The sequence below is a fragment of the Carcharhinus amblyrhynchos genome, chromosome 2 (genome assembly GCF_965287045.1).
Source record: "Carcharhinus amblyrhynchos chromosome 2, sCarAmb.v2.hapA, whole genome shotgun sequence".
NCBI lineage: Eukaryota > Metazoa > Chordata > Chondrichthyes > Carcharhiniformes > Carcharhinidae > Carcharhinus > Carcharhinus amblyrhynchos.
The window spans coordinates 20,920,222-20,940,284 of record NC_137325.1 but is presented as its reverse complement, the minus strand read 5'-3'; the positions used below and the strand labels follow the sequence as shown (position 1 = coordinate 20,940,284).

Below are 20,063 nucleotides of genomic sequence, written 5' to 3'. Positions count from 1 at the left end.
AGTTGGGTCATTGCCTGTGTGGAGTTTCCACATTCTCCCCATGTCTGCATGGGTTTCCTCCGGGTGTACCGGTTTCCTCCCACAGTCCAAAGATGTGCAGGTTTGGTTAATGGGCCATGCTAAATTGCCCCTTTGTGTTCTGGGAAACATAGGTTAGAGGGATTAGCAGGGTAAATATGAGGGGTTATTGAGATAGGGCCTGGGTGGGATTGTTGTCGGTGCATACTTGATGGGCCGAATGGCCTCCTTCTGCACTGTAGGATTCTATGATTCTATACAGAAGTCTCCTGTTAGGCTGGAACTGGAAGTAGTGGCAACAACTCAGTTAACCATCTAGTGTTGTACAAGGCAACTGCTCAGCTGAAAGACAGCTGACTACATCTTACCAGAGAGCAGCAAACAGAGTGTGAGATATTGCAAGGATTGCAGGCGGCCCTGTGTGCCTTTGACTGCACACTCATCACTTTGTGGTCATTGCACCACAGGGCCCACTTGACCCCAATGCAAAACCAACATGAAGTGAGTATGTCATTTTGAAAAGTTATTCTTGTGTAATCCCTGTCTTCTACATGCTTTTGTCACACCTACTGTTCCCACACGGTGCTATCCAATGGCTGCTGGAAGACTGCTGACTGCAAATGGCCTTGGAGGATGGCCAGGAGGGCTGGCTTTGGTCTGTAGCCCTCTTGACAAGAGGGCTGCGGCGTGGGCTGGCTCACTGACAGATAGCAGTAAGAACACTGACAAGGCTGGAAAGATGAATACTCTCAGTGGGAGAGAGATCAGTATGTTCCTGCACCAGAAAGCCACTTCCCCTCCACCGGGCCAGTGCCTTTGAAAACATTAAAGTGCTGAAGGACAGATTGCTGGACTGCCAGGACATACTGCAACTCCCTCAGCTGTAATGGTAGCACTCTGGCCTTGTACGACAACGAGCTGATCTTGCAAATCAGAAGGCTGAGCATTCACTATAGCATCCAGATGTTGAGTGGTTTTTGCTTTTTGTTTATTCATCTATGGGATATGGGTGTTACTGGTGAGACTAGCATTTATGGTGGCAGTCCTTGGACATCTAAACGGAGAAAGGGACAAAGGTAATGTTGGCATGAGGGGAGCAAGGAAGGCAAGAGGCACATGCTCACAGCATCTCCAATTCGTAAATCAGAAAAAATCTTCCTTAGATAAAGAGATCAAAACTGCGCACAATATTCCAGGTGTGGTCTTACTAAGGCGCAGCAAGATATCCAAATCCTGTACTTGAATCCACTCGCTATGAGGGCCAAAATACCATTTACCTTTTTCACCACCTGCTGTGTCTCCATGCTTACTTTCAGTGACTGGTGTACAAGGACACCCAGGTCTCATTACGCATTCCCCTCTCTCAATCTAAAACCATTCGGAAAATAACCTGCCTTCCTGTTTTTGCTACCAAAGTGGATAATCTCACATTTATCCACATTCTATGCATCGGGCATGCATTTGCCCACTCACTCATGTTGTCCAAATCACACTGAAGCATCTCTGCATCATCATCAGAGCTCACCCTCCCACTCAGCTTTGTGTCATCTGCAAATTTGAAGCATTTAATTCCCTCATCTAAATCATTAAGATACTTGGTGAATAGCTGGGGTCCTAGCACTGATCCCTAGGTTAAAGATTTTTAAGTTTGTTACAGGAACTACGAAAATTCTTTAAACATCAAAGGTCATGGAGAAAAAGCAGGATTAGGCTACTGAGTTGACTGATCAGTCATGATCGTAATGAATGGCGGAGCAGGCTCGAAGGGCCAAATGGCCTCCTCCTGCTCCTATGTTCCTCCTATTCCATGATCAAAAATTGAAATTTTTGTAGCCATGCCAGTTCTAGACTTCTTCCCACACTCAACCATTCAGCTTATAGCAAGGACCATGCCAACAAACAAAACAAAATAGGGCTCAAATGTAGGAAGACAGCTTCCTGACCAGCTCTCATTAATCTCCATTAGCTGAAGAATTCCTCATGCAGATTTATAATCGCAAGTGATTTGCTCAATTCATACAAAATCAGACCAAACACAAGAGTTACCATAAGATACAGTGAAACCCCATCATAAATACTGGAATTCACCTGCGGACCGGGGAATCCAGGAGGCCCAATGGATCCTGGGTAGCCAGGCCGCCCTCGGACACCCTGTAGGAAGAAGATTTTAATATTAATGCAGGGATAAAATATTATTTTAAATGCACCTTCCTACACAGTAGCACAAGTATGTTCCTTGTCAGCTATGCTGATTAATTTAGAGAAGATAGTGAGTTAGAACTGGACTGACGACAGTCGCTGGAGGGTGAATCCCATGACTTGCCTGGCTTTGAAGAGGGACAATTGTAAGAGCAACTTATGCAACGTTATCTCAAGTTAGAAATTGAACAGCAATTATTGCACGAACCTACGTCAAAAAACTCGATTCTGCCACGTTATCCTTAACTGATTAATACCAGCTTTGCTTGAGAAATTAGTAACATTCCCAATATGTAAGTGGCACAGTTAAAATATCATCATGTCCTACCATAAAGATAATATTTGAAGCTTAACAGACATGGGCTGGAATTTTACCACCTTGCCAGCCCCGAGGCTCACAGAACACATTTTCTGTTGGCCTGAGGTGCGATCTTACGAGCCTTGAGCGGGCGATGTCGTAAGATACCAGAGATGGTGTCATTTTCTTTATTCATAGTGATTATACTGGGAGTGATTCTGGATTTGAGCTCTCTACCTGAGCAATTGATTACAGGCTATTGGTATTATTGTCTATTATAAACTAAACAAAGTCAACGGGTGTAGTATAAGGATCTAGCACGTATAGGATTAACGTGGGATAAGTACAGTATCACCTACACCATGATGTAAGGCAACACATGATCTGCAACCAGGATCAGTCTAGTGTTGGATGGAGCTGTGTGTATCAGCAAGCATGGAGACAGCTCCTAACTGTTACCATTTACTATACATCTGTATATAGTCCTGAACAGTTAATAATGACTTATAGTTAACCTGTGTATAACTCCATAGACTTCATCAATCTCACTAAATTCTAATCAACATGAAGACAGCTTGTGGACCACGTAAGAGCAGATTTGAACTTGGTGGATTAATTTGGACAGCCAGAGTACTTCCTTGGAGAGGTAAGGTACCCCTTTGGATATGGTCCCAGGAGATCAGGTGCCAGTAACTGGAAGTCAGCTGCCCTTTGGAATTGCTAGCAGTAAGCATAAAGATGCGTAAAAAGTGCATAAACTCATTAACGTCAGGCTTGTTGAAACCGTCAACAGATTTGTCAGAAGCACCTGTGAAAGGGACCTGTCAAGCTGTCAAGGCATTGAAAACCCTGTTCTTTAAATCTTTGAAAAAATTGTTTCGTGTGCTAAAATAAATAATTGCTTATTATTTCACGCTGTCTGTTGACATAGGCTTGAGGATTCCCATTAGCACAGCATGACTGATTTCCCAACCATCCATTATCACAGTAGGGTGCCTGTAATCAACAGTTTGATTGACAGCTGCTAGTGCTTAGAGACAATTTGATGCAGGACTATGAATTCCAATGCTTGATGCTATAAGAGTTTATGCATGTGAATGAATTATTTGATGTTAGAAGGCTCTATTTAGTAGAAAGAATGTAAACATATTAAATGGGCTTTTATGAATGATAGTGTTTTTTTCAAGTGAAGTCTGAAATTGACACTCAGAACTTTATAGAATGTTATTTTATTTCTTATCTGCATGGGTTCTGAGATCTGCCATGGTGGATACTGGGTGAGTTGGCAGGATAGGTGTAAGGGCAACAGGTGGTGGGTGAGGGGAATGGGTTAGCACCAAGTTGGCATAAGGGTTATAAAGAACAATGGAACAGCTGGAGAGTCATAGTTGGCATAGGATTGTAAAGGGCATGTGGATCAGGTGGCATGGAGTGTGGGGGGGGGCGGTGTTGAGGGGGATGAGAGGTTGACTGATATTTCATGTTTTAATCTTCATTTTTAAACTTTGGATACAGTGCTGATGCCCCGTGATACACCTTCCCCCCAGTCAACCCAGCATTCTCCTCAGTCCTTCCCAGATCACCTGCCCTGACTTCTAATCTGAAAATCCAATGTCTGGGCAGCTAATTTTAAAGTTTGGGGTCAAGAAGCCAGAAATAGAGTGAAAATTTGAACCATGATATTAGCAACAGTCATCCACCATCTTGGATCTAGACCAAACTTCAGGTAACAAACCTTCTCATGCACCTTATTCAAAACTCTTCAGCTAAAATAAGCAATCAACTCACCGTTTTACCAATAAGTCCTCTCCGCCCAGTTCGCCCCTTGAAGAAAGTAAAAGTAGATTTGTTTTTAGCTAGTAACCAATTTCTAATAGTCTGAGTAATCACATATTGGAAATGGATGAATAATAAAAATGCTCCAACGCAGCAGTTTATCAAAAATTAGAAGCATAACATATCCCCGACTTGGCTAATTTGAAGACAACTGTATCTTTCCTTTTAAAAATCTATCCTATTGATTATTTCATTACATCCAATTTTTAAAAAAATGACATTTAGGACCATCTTTCAATTATAAAGAACATTAAATAGGTGTAAGTCTGTTGCATAATCATCATTGAATTCCTGCAATGCAGAAGGAAGCCATTTGGCACATCGAACTTGCACCAACAACAATCCCAACCAGGCCCTATTCCCTACGCATATACACCATGTATTTATCCTATTAATCCTTCTGACAATAAGAGACAATTTAGCATGGCCAATAAACCATCTTTGGAGTGTGGCAGGAAACTGGAGCACCCAGAGAAAACCCATGCAGACACAGGGAGAATGTGCAAACTCCACACAGACAGTCACCCAAGGCTGGAATTGAACACGGGTCCCTGACGCTATGAAGCGGTGGTGCTAATCATTGTGCTACCATGTTGCACCACTGAGGGTTTTATCATTTTAGCATTTTACTGCCAACACTGCCCTGGCCAATTAAGATTATTGTTCAAGTAGTTATGTAAGGAAGTGGGTGAGACCAAATGTTTACATCAATTTGAGGCTAATTTGAGTTGTTATTATTTTTGGAAGTTTTCCAAATAGAAAGCAGCAAAGATTCTCAATAATTCAACAATATCTCTGGGTTATCTCAAAGTTCAAGGACAAAAGGAAACATCTGAGCTTCTTGGTCTTGTTGCAGAATTCTTAGAGAAAAGTTTGTTATATTTCTACTTTATTCTACAGTAATGAATAGTCCATCTTCAGCTGGCCAAGCTCACAGGCACTCCAATCTCTCAGATCACTGAACCTATTTATGAATCTCTTGTGGAAATCAAGAACTGGCAATCAGAACTAGCCCTGGACCCAACACAGTCAAACTCATTACAGACGCACAAGGTATAACGGTTCTAGTGTTTAGCTCAGATGAAAAGCAGCATTTGAAAGATTATGCAGATACAAGTATAAGTATGGATAAGTGAAGAAGATAACAAAGGAGTTGATGCGCAGTTAGTGCAGCTGGTTGAATACAGAAGGTAACCTCACATTTTTTCCAATATTACCACGCAGGCCTGGTGTACCACTTATTCCAAGGTCACCCTGTGGATGGAAAAGTACAAAAAGGTTTCAGTGTTATTCCAGCTTTTTTGCTGACTTTGCAGTTCCCATTAGTCTCATTATAATTGCAGCCTACTTCAAAAGGGGCCAAAGTTTCATGCAAAGGCACTTCCTCTGTCGATGCACTACACAAACTTAATTTGGCTTATTTTGACAACTTCTTTTTTGTTATTTTCTCCTCTTGGTATCAGAGCTGGTCATCGCAAAACATTCTCCCTCCAGCTGGGGAAACAGAACAAACAAACTCATCCAACCTTGATAAGAGCTTGAAACTAAATGCTAACCTGGAGACAAGGCTGGAAAGTGAGAGTGGGAGGGGGTGTTGATGCGGAAGTAGTGGTGATGCTGCGATTAGCTCAGTTGGTTAGGTGGCTAGTGTGTGAATCAGATTAATGCCATAAGCATAGGGTATGATCCCATTTCTAACTTGGGTACTCTCGGGCCTGTCTCCTCACCCTGTGCAGAGTAACAACAATCACAGAGCTTTGCTGTGGTGCGACAAATAATCACCCAGTGCATGCCTTTGTTCATGGAATAAAGAAGACAATGAGGCGTGTATTCCCTTGCATAGACAAGATTCTGAAATGATCTAATTGAGATATTTATGATAATTAAAGGATTTGATAGCGCAGGTAAGGAGAAAGCTTATCCTCTGATGGGACAGTCCACAACAACAAGACAAAATCTTAAAATCAGTGCAAAGCCATTCAGGGTTGATATTGAGAAACACTTCTTCACACAATGACCAAAACTCTACCACATTGCCAGCCACACAATTGGAGTGGGCGAGGGCCAACAATGGAAATCTCTGTTGACCTTGGTCAGGAATTTCTGGTTTCACTCACAAAATCCCGCTCAAAGTGTCGCGGAAATCTGGAACGCTAACCCACAGGAAAATATTGAGACTAGGCCAATTGAACATTTTAAAACTGAAATTGCTATTTTTTGTGTGTGCTTGTATTAGAGAGTAGCGTGCAAAATTATTCAAATTGGACTAAGACACAGATCTGCCCTAAATGAATGACAGAACAGGCCTATGTGGCTGAATGGCCTACTCCTACATCCCTAAAGCATCTGATGCAATATGAAGGGCGAGAAGATTTTTACTAAACATGTGATCTTCTACATTTCTCCCATTTCCCAAAGAAAAGATTCAAACAGGGATAGAATTTTGGGAGCACTTTACTAGACAAAGATGCTATAACATCAAAGCCCCAATTCTCCAGTACATCGTTGTCCCTACTGAGGGTGTATACTAGCAACAGAACCTGGCAAAATTACCACCACGATACTTAAAACTGACAAAAGGAAAGAAAGACCTTGCAAGTATGTTCATAATGTCAGGATGTCCCACATGTAATTAGCAGCCCATTGAGTACTTTTCTTTTAAGTGCCGTCACTGCTATAATGTAGGAAATGCAGCAATCAATTTGCACAGATAAAGTTTCCACAAAGAGAAATAAGATATTGAGCAGGATTCTCCAGCAGTTTACACCAGCAGGATTCTCCCATTTTGCTGCAGTGAATGGCGATTTGGCTAAGAGCCAAATCCTCCATCCTCGCTGGCAGTGACGATGGGACGTGAATGGCCAGAGAACTCCGGCCAATGACTGAATAATCTGTTTTATTAATGTTGACAGAGTGATAAGTACTGAGCAGGTCACTGGGGAAATTACCCGTGCTGTTCCTCAGAACAGCATGGAAGGACCTTCACCTGAGAGAGTCGACAGGGCCTTGGTTTAGCATCGCCCCTGAGGGACAGCAAGTGGCTAAAAGAACCTGCAAGGAGTGAAGAGATTACAACTGTCAAAAACACAAACAAAATACTTTACACAGCAAGATATCGTCTGTAAAGAGCTTACCTGTACACCTGGGTATCCTTTTTCACCTCGATATCCTCTCACATAATTATCTCTACCAGGGACACCCTGCAATAAAAAACAGGTACAATTAATACAAAATCCACTAAAGATATTTCCACAAAATATGCTTCACAAAATCTTGGGTGGAATTTGCTGGACAATGTTTCAGGTTTCAGAAGAAAATGGCTTTTGTCATCACCCAATTTTCATGATTTAAAGAAAACATCGACCCAACACTGATCATTATCAAACTGGGCAAGAACAAGACACGCAAGAGCTGCTTTTAATTCCTCAGATGTAAATAGGGACAATAGCAGCCAAAAAGGACATCGGTCATATTCTGCCCTGTTTACATTGACTCTCTTCCATCTTGAGTTGGGTCATGAGACGGGTGACTGGCTTGCCTTGTTCTAGGAAGCTACTTACAAAATGCAAATTGGGTCGCTTCATGAAACATGGATAGGATCCTGATAGCAGTATCCGTTCAGTTGTGTTCTGGATAGTGAACAACATGAACAAGGAACAGTACAGCACAGGAACAGGCCCTTCGGCCCACCAAGCCTGCACCGATTAAGTTGTCCGATCTAGACCAACCACCCTTATCCCTCTATACCCCGCCTGTTCATGTGTCTATTCAGATAAGTCTTAAATGTTGCAAATGTGTCTGTCTCAAATACCTCACTTAGCAATGCATTCCAGGTTTCCACCAACCCCTGTTTAAAAAATATGCCCCGAACATCTTTACTGAACCTTCTCCCCCTTACTTTGAACTTGTGCCCTTTTGTAATAGTCATTTCTGCCCTGGAAAAAACTTCCAACTGTTCACCTTATCCATACCTCTCATAATTTTATAAAACATCTATCATGTTACCCCTCAGCCTCCGTCTTTCCAGGGAGAACAATCCCAGTTTATTCAATCTCTCTTCATAGCTAAGCAACAGTAACGGAACTACCCAAAGCCTTTCAGTAAACAGTTGCTTCGTACTCCTATAAAAAAGCTCTGAGCTGCTATCAATCAACCCATACTTTGCTTACCTACCACACCACCCCTAAAATTGCCTTGCACACTCCCCCATCACCAATCCCACCTCCCTCCAGCCTTCAGCACGGCAGCCAGCTGATTTCCCACCCTCCTGCACCCTTTGCAGCAGTTCCTCTGCATTATGCCACCCATAAAAGCACCTTCATTAGTGAGAAAGAGCAGGCATTCTCTTTGTTTGTAATTGAAATGAGGCCCCTCTGCATGTTAGTGGGAAGAAAATGGCTACTGCTCAGCAGTATAGTGAAGTATTGCCTTCAGGGACCAGAACCCCAAGGGTGGATTTTCCAATCCTTCTCACCATAGAAATTGTAGCGGGCAGGACAGGACCATTGAAAAGTCCATTGACCTTGGCATTTGCCAATCTTGGGGCAGGCACAGCCGGAAAACTCCACCACAAGTTACATTAGGAAGCCAGACTAGATTCCAACTATTATCTTATTTTGGCATAAATGTGAGGAAAAGATACTTCCTTCCACGAATGATTCCTCTGAAAAAATAGAGATCTTTTATAGTGAAACAAACTTTATTTAATAACTCATCTTATGTAACTCCAACAAATGAAGCAAATTAACTATTAACAGTTGCGTAATATTTAAAAATGAGAAGGAAACCACTTTAGTTTCTAACTTATCATTTTTTCAGTTCCAAATAAGTAACATTCCTCTTACAGATTTAAAATACACTTTAAATATAGTTAGCAAACATAAATATACTCATTATAATGAGTGTGGAGAGGCTTGAAGTTTTCAGAGAGAAATAGAATTCCAGAAGCCTGCAAAATCCTTCTAACATCAACCAGGTTTCAGCGGCAAACTAAACTGTTTTCTGCAAAAGCTTGTTGCTTTCTGCACATAAATCATTCCATCACGTAATCCTATTAATCAGTCTGATCAGAAATCCCAGGGGAACTTAAATAAACAGAAGTCCATTAACTCTACTTAACACAACCACTTACAAGGCTAAAATGAGTAATTATCCTGCTCTCCCAACATCTGAATTGCATTCCCTCCAAATGTACTGACATCCTGTAGCATAAAGCTGAATTTTTACACATTCCCCCTTGGCACAAAAAGTATATACATATATCTTTATCAAGACCACTACTGTCATGGCAGGAATTTAATAAGCTTTTCCACTTACAGGGTCTCCTGGTAGACCAGCCTCTCCACGTTCACCTCTGTATCCAGGTGGGCCTTTACTTCCCTGAGGAGTTAATGTGACAGGTTAAAGTGAGATGGGTCATTAAAAACTGTGGTGCTATAAGTCATATTCAATAATTCAGCAGTACCAAATATTAAATGAGAGAGATTTGAAAATTATTGGAAACAGATACCTAAATGAGTCTTTAAGTTTGTTATTGGTGTCCCTATTATTATGACAAAACGAACAAAAATATATATCTATTACTGGTCAACACTCGAGATTGGAGTGCTAGTCCCAACATATTCAGAACTTTGAAACGGCAATGAAGTTGATAAAGCTGTTAAAAAGGCATACGGGGACCACTGTACAAAGAAAGGTGTAAAAGTGCAAACACAAACAATTGACAGTAAATCTTTATAAATAACTGTCAGCTCTCAGTTGGAGCATTGTGTCCAATTCCAAACATCCCACTCAGAGGATTTGGATAGGGTGAAAAGGAGATTTATCAGAATGGTGCCAGGAATAAGAAATTTCAGAGGAGAGAACATGGGTGTAAGCTTCACTGCTTTAAGGAGGACAAGGGGAGATTTAATAGAAATGTTCAAAATAAAGGGAAGTAAAGGCAAACTCTTTCAACTGGCAGGAGGATCAGTAACCAGATTATAAAGAATTAAAATAATTGACAAAAAGACAAAAAGAGGGAACAGAAATTTTTTTTAGCCTCCAAATATTTGTTATGAACTGGAATTCACGGCCTGAAAGCAGATTAGCGACTTTCAAAGGGGAATAGGATACGCAGCTGGAAAGCAAGAAAATGCAGTGATATGGAGAAAGAATAAGGGAGTAGAATTAATTGAATAAGTTTTATCAAACAGCTGGCAAAGGCATTGTGGGCTGAGTAGCCTCCTCCTGTGATGTGTGATTCTATTATTGTGGGTGGGAACCATTCAGCCCATCATTCCTGTGCTGCAGCAGTTGAACCTCAGGACTACTTGCTTTAATTTGGTTTTGCGGCTCTTTCCTTCTACTTTTTATCTTCGTCTTGTGACTGAAATGTTGAAACTAAAACAGAAAATGCTGGAACACCTGGACAGGTCTGACAGCAACTATGAGTGGAGAGAGAATAGAGCCAACATTTCGAGTCAAGAGTTCTGACAAAGGGTTATCTTGATTTGAAATGTTGGCTCTATTCTTTCTCCATAGAAGTCGTCTGACCTGCCGAGATTTTCCAGCATTTTCTGATTTTTGTTTCAGATTCCAGCATCCGCAGTATTTTGCTTTGGTCACCTCTGCTTCCACAAGCACTCACAGTAATGCATATTCTAAATTCAAATTAATTTTATATCAGGAAGAGGGGAACACAGAGCTGGGAAGTCAGAAGGGTTTTGAATAGATTGTGCATTGGCTGTTTGTTTCCAATAGTTAAAGGATGAATGATATTCAAATTCTATGCCCGACATTGCTTAATTACAGACTGCGTGATTTTTATTATGTGCAATGCAAACAATTGAAAATCAACAATATTTAATTCAAAAAAAGATTTTTTTTACAGTATTTCCATAATCCCCTTTTTCTCCAGCGACTCCAGAAATTCCAGGGTTTCCCTGTAAGAAGATAACATTTAGGATTCATTTGTCAAGTATTATTTAATATATAAGCAAATAAAAGAAAAATCAAATTGAAAAAAAGGCTTGCATTTATGTAATACCTTCCACAAACTTAGAATCTCCCCTAGTACTTTACAGCAAATAAGTTACTTTTGAAATGAGGTCACTATTGTAATGTAAGAAATTTGGAAGCCACAGCAAGGTCTCACAAATAATGTCTATGTAACAAGTTAACATGTTTCTTGTGATATTCTTTGAGGGATAAATATTCATGAGGGAACATTTCTTTGCTCTTCAAGTTGTACCATATGATCCTTTGCACCCATTTAGTTCTGTTGCCCTTGTCTTAAAGAAAGAAACCTCGCTTTTCAACCCTTTTACATACATCAGTCAAAGTTGCCAAGGGATTCTATGTCTAACACTGCCCCTGACAATGCAGCACACTCTTACTTCTACACTGTTCGGGGTGGGGGGGTGGGGGGGGTACAATTCTCCCAATCTATTGCACTGCTCCAACAGTGCAGCTGGCCAGGCGACATAAGCGGAGGCCATTTAGTGAGCTCCCCGCTGGGCACCCTGGCCCCCATGTGTCTCCAGCTGCCAGAATTCCGGCATTGGTAGCTCTGCACCATTAAAATGTGTAAATTCAATTTTATATCCCATTAGCAGGCCTGGGACTGAAGTCTCCAGGCCCACTAGCCTCTCCTCCCTTGCCAGAACAGTTTCACTCAGGGGGGTTCACAATAGCTCCCCACTAAAGGAAAATTGATGGCCCAAACCCGCTGGAGTAAAGGAGGGGCATGGAGGCCCCCCAGGAGGTTGAGGTAAGGGAGGATGCCCCCTGTGCATTTCCAGCTTGGCAGTGCCAGTCTGGTCCCCTGGACTGCCCGAGGGACAAAGTGACAATGCCCAGGAGGCACCTTGGCACTGCCCAGCAGGGGTATCAGGCAGTGCCAAGAGGGCAAGGCCTTTTGGGAGTGGGGCCTAAGTTGGGGGGAGGGGGAGAATCAATGAGGGCGGGGTGTCCCACCGCCATTCTGCATTTGAGATCAGTGACAGAGGGAGAGAGGATAGCATTTGGGGCTGGCCAATGAGGTTGGGGGCGGGGGGTGGGTAGTGGGGGCAGCCTGCCAGGGGGTTGGGACTGCGGGAGAACGGATGTTGGGACTGCATTGAGGGTGGGGGCTTGGGAACGTCTGGGGCGCTGACAGATCGGCACGTGCACAGTGGCCCACTTAGCGCTATGCTGCCGGCCTCTTGGGCAGGAATAAGTCCCATCCACAGATATATTATCATGATTCCGCTGAGGCATTCCGTGATGCACAGAGTGTGGGAGACTCATTTTGAAAATCCTGCTAAAAAAGCCTAGCGGGATTTACTCCAGTTTTTACGCAAATTTGGCACTTCGAATTCTTTTGGGAAAATCCCGGCCGGATATCAGTCTGGAATATGTGTTCATGTGAGACTTGAACCCACAACTTGCTGATTCTGAGGCAACTTTTACTGAGCCACTGCTGACACCTTAAAGAAGAATAAGTACGTACCCTCAGTGGATATGGATGAGAGACAATTGACTGCTGAGAGGTATGTGTGAGTATATGTTCCCTGTGGGGAGCTACACTCAAAGCTCTGAGTTGGACTACACCTTGGAGCTCAGGAAAATTAGCTCTATATACCACTTTCAATGGATCCCCAACTATAGAGTGCATTTCCAGAGATTAGGTTAGGACAAAACTGTGTTTGTATGTGATGTTCTGGTGTGGGTGCTTGACTTTCCTACGTTCACTACCTGGAGCATACTTGAGTGAGGAGAATAATGGATGACTGGAGTCTATGGAACTGTATCTTGACACCATCAACAGGAGACGAGGGCGGAGTACTAACAACAAAGATAAAACTCAAGTATGAGGCTCTCACTTTCCGCTGAGCCCAGTAAAAATAGTAGCACGCAAATGGTTACATCCTGCTGACAATCCTTCTGGTTTTGAAGGAAAAAGCATAAATATGTAAGTAGGATAGACTGGCACCTCACATCTCAATTTTGGCCTTGGTGATTATGTAGTACTGGTAAACACCCACTGTTCCAAACTCACAAAACCCAGCGGTGATGAATTGTCAGGAACAGGCTCCCTAGATTGAGCTTAAATACGAAGGTACCTGTTCTCCATTTGTCCCTGGGGCACCATCCTGAGCTGTTTCGCCCTGCCACGGAAATATTAACCCATCAGTAAACCAGTCTCGGAACAATGCATTTTTCAGTATACTGCAAAATCTGTATTATCCAGCTTGCATGGGGAATGAATAGTGCTGGTTAATTTATCGATGAAATACAGCGTAATACTTCCAGCATGAACTTATATACAATTACGCAGGGAGTAAAAAGAGCATTCTTTTTACTCCTAAATCTTCAAAAGTAGGTTAAAACAGAAATTAAAGTATAGAATAATGTGGCGTACAGGTAGGGGTTCCGGATAATTTCGTAATTGTTTCTGGTTGGCAAAGGGATGATTCATATTAGGAGAAAGTTAAAAATTTGAGTTAGTAGAGGATTCCAGTAAGAGTGCCAGACAACACAAAGTTTACTGCAACTGCAAAATCATTATAGTTTTTGAAATGAAAAATTAGAATTTTAGTCAAGCTTATTTACCTTCTCTCCTCGATATCCTCTTCCACCCTGAATGACAAAGATTATTGAGTTATAAGTGGAATTGTACATCATTAATTGATTTGCTGTTAAAGTTCACTCAATAAATACAAACCCTGAGACCCCTCGAGCCTTGGCATCCTTCAGATCCTCGAGGTCCAGGAGCACCTGGTGGACCCCTGTCACCCTAAGAAAAACAAGGAATAATTTACTTGGTGATAAGTTAAAAGGGGCTCGTGAAGTTGCTTCCAGAAGCATCCAGTGCTGACATGAATTTTCCCTTGTACTTTTCCTCAACTGTTGTCATTTGCCCCCTTCTGCAAAGGAAAACTCAAGGAAGAATCTGAACACAATGAAATTATTAAAATAACCACCATTTGTTTGAACCAATCTGTTTTTTTGTATGCCAAACATCTCACCAAGTTAAACATCTGGCTGAAAAACAAGGTACTTCCAACATGCTAAAGTAATATCTCCTTATACTGTCATGAAAATATTAGGGAAATCCAGCAAATTGGAATATGTTTTGTGGGTTATGTTCTGGGCATGTATTTTAAATAATGGGAGTATGCAAGTAAGATAATAAAGGCCGGGACAGAGAGACTGTGAATGGAACTAACATTGGGTAGATTAATGAGCCTAGCAACACTGCAAACAGATGATTACTTAAAGCAATGTAGTAACAATGGATACTAAAGCTGAATAGATCATTAGGGATTCAAAGGAAGAGGTACAAGGTGTGAATGGTATCATGGGAAAAGTGGATAAAATTAGTTTACTTTGCTAAAATACAGAGATGAAGGTAATTAAGTCTGGGAGAGGGTATTCTAAAGGAATTGGGTCAGATAAGGAAGAGATCAAAGAGAAAATGTATTTAAGTAGATACTGAAACCTGTGCAAGGGAGCTTTTTTTTAATCTCAGCCAAAGGCAGGAATAGCTGTTTACCTCCCAGCAAACAATGTGTGAAGAAAGCCTGATTTTAAAAAAACAAGCTGATGGTTTACAGCTCTGTGTATGTACTATTTACAAGATGTAATGCAGGAACTTGCCAAAATCCCTTAGGCAGCACCTTCCACACCTTGACTGCTACCATCTATTAGGACAAGGGCAGCAGACTCATGGGAATACCGCCATCTGGAAGTTCCCCTCCAAGCCATTCATCATCCTGACTTGGAAATATATCACCATTCCTTCATTGTCAGTGGGTCAAAATCCTGGAACTCCCTGTCTGGAAGCATGATGGGAGTACCTACAGCACAGGGATTGCTGAGGTTCATGTAGACAGTTCTCCACCACCTTCTCAAGTGCAATCAGGGGTGGGCAAGAAATGCTAGCCATAACTGAATTTTTAAAAAAAGATACATATTTCCAGGAGTTGGCAAAGCTGTTGCTTTTATTGAATGTTTTGTTTTGTTGATTCCATCTACTTTTCCCTAATGATATTAAGGAACGTCAGTTAGGTGGAGAGACTAGAGGAGCTGTCATTGTCCTTTGGTCAGTGAAGGTCATGGGCAATTTCCATAGGGATGCTCAAAATTATGCGGATTTTATTGATTTTGGATACATTGTGAGCAACTTTACTGGGAAGGGACATTCCCTCTTGTGTGTCATGACCAAGAGCCTCAGTCGGGTCTCATGGACAGTGAAGTTTGGTGTACTCTACTGCAACTGAGCAGGTCATTTTCAACACCACTTGCTGGGCAATAGTTTGGTTCATCCCTTGTACAACTTCCAATGGACGAACATATGTACAATGATGGTCATTTAGCCCCTTGAGCCTAGTCTGCCAATCTGATAAGATCTCCCGTGGCTCCTGAAGTCCACTCAGCAAAGCATATTGGGTTTGCCTTATAGGGTGAGTCCTTTGTTGAAAGGCATTCAATGCCCAGTCGAGGAGCAAATTATCAGGAAGGTGAAGGGGATGAAAGCCATGCTCTTGGCTTTGCCTCCATTGCCACTTCTCTCTTCACCAGTGACCTCTCGCTGCGAAACCATCCCTCCACACTGCCCTGTCTCCTACATCAATCCTCGGGCAGGCCTTGGAGCAGGACTGGCAGCAACCACTGCTCTCTCTGATTGGTCTTAGGTTTTGGGGGTTGGCATTTCTGCTTTCTGGGGACCTAAGTGGAGTGGGAGGCGTGAATGCACTTAAATTGCATCCGGTGTCCTGCACTGTGGCAACTTGGGATTTCCACCGGTTCTCGGGGCCCCATATCACTGGAACTAAACTCTGCCCAACGTGTCTCTTTTCTGCATCGGACTTGCCATCTTGTACCAAACGGTAGGCAAGCTCAAATCTTTTAGGGATGAGGCTGTTTGGTGTCATTTCTAAGTCTATACACTCATTTTGCCCTGATCCCAATATTTGTTTATTCAATCAACAATGCTAAAGTAAACAATCCTTAAGTTCCCAAGTATCGCTGAGATAGGAGACTTGCCATCAAAGCTTAATTATTCCTAGTTTCTGTACAAGACATTACTCTTTTCAACAAACATTTTCAGCTTGTCAACTTACCAAAACTCCATCTTCTCCTGCATAGCCTAATATTCCCTGCAATCCTGGTACTCCCTTAAATAACATTAACAGTGCAAACAGTTAGCAAACAAGCACAGATTAGGTGAGGAAGGTTTCATTATTTCGCTGCATTAATTTTTCAATTAGGTATGTGAACTCATTGTAATGATCAAAAGCCTCAAAGACCAGGAAGGACTCAGGTTCAATGGTCTGAATAAATATTGATGTGGAGATGCCGGCGTTAGACTGGGGTGGGCACAGAGTGATGGAACAGACACCCTGGCTACTTTGCTTTGCTAAGCTGGGGTCAGTTGCAGGGAGCTCACCTGATGAAGGAGCAGCGCACCGAAAACTTGTGATTCCAAATAAGCCTGTTGGACTTTAACTTGGTGTTGTGAGACTCCTTACTCTGAATAGTGTAACACAAATTCCTACCTAGCTGACAGAAGGCACCCTGTAATTGGCCCCAGGTTAGCAAAGCAGCCAGGGTGTCTGTTCCACCACTCTATCCAGCAAATTCTTCCATATCATATTATCTCAGACACTGTTCTGTCAGTGACACATCCGATGCAATTCCATCAGGAGTGTGATGGACAGACCGAAAAGTTAGCAAGGACCCAGATCCTTGCCTTGGCAGGTTGTTTCCATGACAACCCTTTTGAATTGGACCTGTCATTTGCCTCACTGACTTCAGATGGGCTAGGGCCAGCAGGTGGCAATTTATTCATTTGTAACCACAATTACAACAGGAGGCCTGTACACAAGGCACAATGAAGTGTACTAGCCACTCCCCACCCAGTTTTATCCTGGGATAAACTACTCAATTCTCACAACTCCCCAAAGAAAAGCTGCAATAGATCAGCCCATTCACAAAGTGGGCAATAAACCCTTCAGAAACTGGTCAACAGAAAGGAAAACATTTAATTTCTAACCTCCCATAATCCCCCAGGCGTATTAGTGCCCAAAAGTAACATTCAGATTATCAGAATGATTGCTAATATCACGTGAAGGGGGTGAAGGGGTCAGGAGCAGAGACTCCTGGTGAATGCCTATGGGTCAGGGGAAGAAGGTCTGTTGAGTTATACAATCTTCACTGCAGGTCAGCATGGAGAAAGGTCTGTCGAGTGGGGACTAAGGGCCTCATCGCACTCACTGGTCCTTACTTCTTTTTGGGTCTGCAATGTAAGGGAAAGGGCGGGGAGAAAGTTGGAGACAGCTTGTTTTGAAATTCATAGGCTGAATTTCACAGCTCTACATGCCTGATGCAGAAAGGGCAGCCCCCTGCACACCCATCCACCCCTCGCCCCATCCCCCCCATGCTCCACCAGCCCCCAATGCTATTCCCTTTCTAAAATACTTTTTCAAAAACAAGCTCCCCATGCACAACCGCCAGCCCATGCCAACATTTGATAGCAGGCACAATATAAAATACAGGTCAATTGACTTGGTAACAAGTAACTCGTTAGTTATTTTTAAATGGCGGGTGGTCTGCCGATTTGAGCCCCCAGCCACCCACTGTATCATAGGGAACAGATCAGGAGTGGGTGGTCTTGCTACCCTCTCATATTTTACAGGCCCAACACCCCCTTCCCCCAAACATGCCCAGCAGCAGGGTCACTAAATCCAGTACCAAATCTCTGTTTCTCATCAATGTTCTCCCCTATGTCCCCATGGAGCTGTTGACTCTAGCGATTGCTTGCGAGTGTGCACTGCATAAGCATCAGCCATCCTCTGAGACCTCCTCAAGGAGGCTGTTAGTCAGTCGGAACTGAGGCACCATTTTACCACAAGGCAAATGAGAGCCAACCTCGACCATGACTTCATTCATGTCGGCACTGCAAGACACCCATCTAGAACCTCTGGTATTGGACCAGCCAAAGTTAATGGGGTCAGACAGATGGCTCCTTCAATATTCTCCTTCCCCATTTAGAAGCTATAAATAGGCTACAAGGATCCTGAACAGAGCTGGAATTCCATCTCCCACCACCACTCCTCACCACCTGCCCCCAATAAAATAGCATCCACTCATCCCGATTTGCATGTGGTCCAAAATGTCTTATTTGAATATTCAGGTAATGATTTCAGGTGCTTCCCACTTCCTACCATTCAACAGTCTGGTTTTTCTCACTATTTGTCCACCTGATGCCTGGTAAACAAAAGAGAGAGGAAGGCTCAGGCTGAGTGGTTAGCACTGCTGCCTCACAGTGCCAGGGACCAGGGTTTGATACCCTGCTTGGGTCACTGTCTGTGCGGAGTTTGCACGTTCTCCCCGTGTCTGCATAGGTTTCCTCTGGGTGCTCCGGTTTCCTCTCACAGTCCAAAGATGTGCGGGTGAGGTTGATTGGCCATGCTAAATTGACTCTAGTTTCAGGAAGATTAGTAGGGTAAATATGTGGAGTTACGGGGATAGGGTGGGATTGTTGTTGGTGCAGATTCGATGGGCCGAATGGCCTCCTGCTGTACTGTAGAGATTCTATGATTCTCTGTGTGCTCATCTGCAGCTCCGTCCCAAGTGGTCTTTGGCTGGATTGAATAGAAGTTGCGGCCATTGTGAGATCATTGGGAAATACTGTCAGTAGGCTGAAAGCTGGAATATCCAGGTCCTGGCCAATTATATTCCCCTCCCCTGCCCCCAACACTCCAGTATATTCCCAGAAGTTACCACAGGATTCCATTAAAACAGTTGCTCCACAGTTGGAAAGGGAGTTCTTTAGATTCCCAGTTAAGTTACAACAGGAGACCACTGCGACATTTCCACAGCTTAACTTGTTTAGATTTTTTTAAACATAAATACTTAAAATTGTAGAAAATCACTACAGAGACTTTCATTTCCTCATCATTACTCAAAGTAACAAAATAATATAAAATGCTGCAGATATTTTGAAGGGAAAGCTTTTTTTGAATTTGTTTTTGGGATTGGCTGGGGAAGGCAATGGCTAATGACAGTGGCTAAAGTCTAATGACAACCATGCAATAATTGTCGTTAAAAAAAGAAAAAAATCCAGTTTGCTTTTAGGGAAGGAAATCTGCCATCCTTACATGGTCTGGCCTACACGTGATTCCAGCTCCACAGGTTGATTTTTAAATGCCCTCTGAAATGGCCTAGCAAGCCAGTCAGTTCAAGGGCAATCAGGAATGGGCAACAAATGCTGCCCCGGGCAACAAAACCCACATCCCATGAATGATTCAAAAATAAAACTGTCCACCTCTTGTTACCCTTGCACAACTGAATAGCATCACTTCATAGGACAACCTGTAAGGAGCCCAGACTTCTATCAGCAGGTCTCCTCCCCAAATGATGAATCAACTGTGTTTTTGCAACAATCTGACAGATTCATCGTCACTTTCACTGACTTATATATTTCTTTTAAACTGAATTTATTAGTGGGATTTGAACTGGTATTTTCTAGTTTAGAACAAAATCACTACTCAACTTGCATCATTTCAATAAGCTTCATTTCTCTCTGCAACAATCATATCTTGCCTTACTTTATCTCCTTGATTTCCTTGAGATCCACGTTTACCCGGGGATCCTGAACACTTGCAAATTAAACAACAACATTCTCGTTCTGCGACTGTGTCCTGCAACAAGATACAATTTTAAGAGTGTTTATCTATGGTACAGC

At 42.6% G+C, this 20,063-nt stretch overlaps 1 protein-coding gene across 1 annotated transcript in view; it reads right to left on the bottom strand.

Annotated features, from left to right (window-relative positions):
* LOC145357551 (collagen alpha-6(VI) chain-like) overlaps window positions 1-20,063 on the bottom strand; it is a 115,272-nt gene that overhangs the window by 44,653 nt on the left and 50,556 nt on the right. The window contains exons 13-23 of the mRNA XM_080211025.1: window positions 19,927-20,019; window positions 16,438-16,491; window positions 14,037-14,108; window positions 13,925-13,951; window positions 13,435-13,479; window positions 11,221-11,274; window positions 9,668-9,730; window positions 7,486-7,551; window positions 5,552-5,605; window positions 4,304-4,339; window positions 2,107-2,169 (exon numbers count right to left, since the gene is read on the bottom strand). Of these exons, the coding sequence (XP_080067151.1) occupies window positions 2,107-2,169; window positions 4,304-4,339; window positions 5,552-5,605; window positions 7,486-7,551; window positions 9,668-9,730; window positions 11,221-11,274; window positions 13,435-13,479; window positions 13,925-13,951; window positions 14,037-14,108; window positions 16,438-16,491; window positions 19,927-20,019 (627 nt within the window). The remainder of the gene's footprint in view (window positions 1-2,106; window positions 2,170-4,303; window positions 4,340-5,551; window positions 5,606-7,485; window positions 7,552-9,667; window positions 9,731-11,220; window positions 11,275-13,434; window positions 13,480-13,924; window positions 13,952-14,036; window positions 14,109-16,437; window positions 16,492-19,926; window positions 20,020-20,063) is intronic.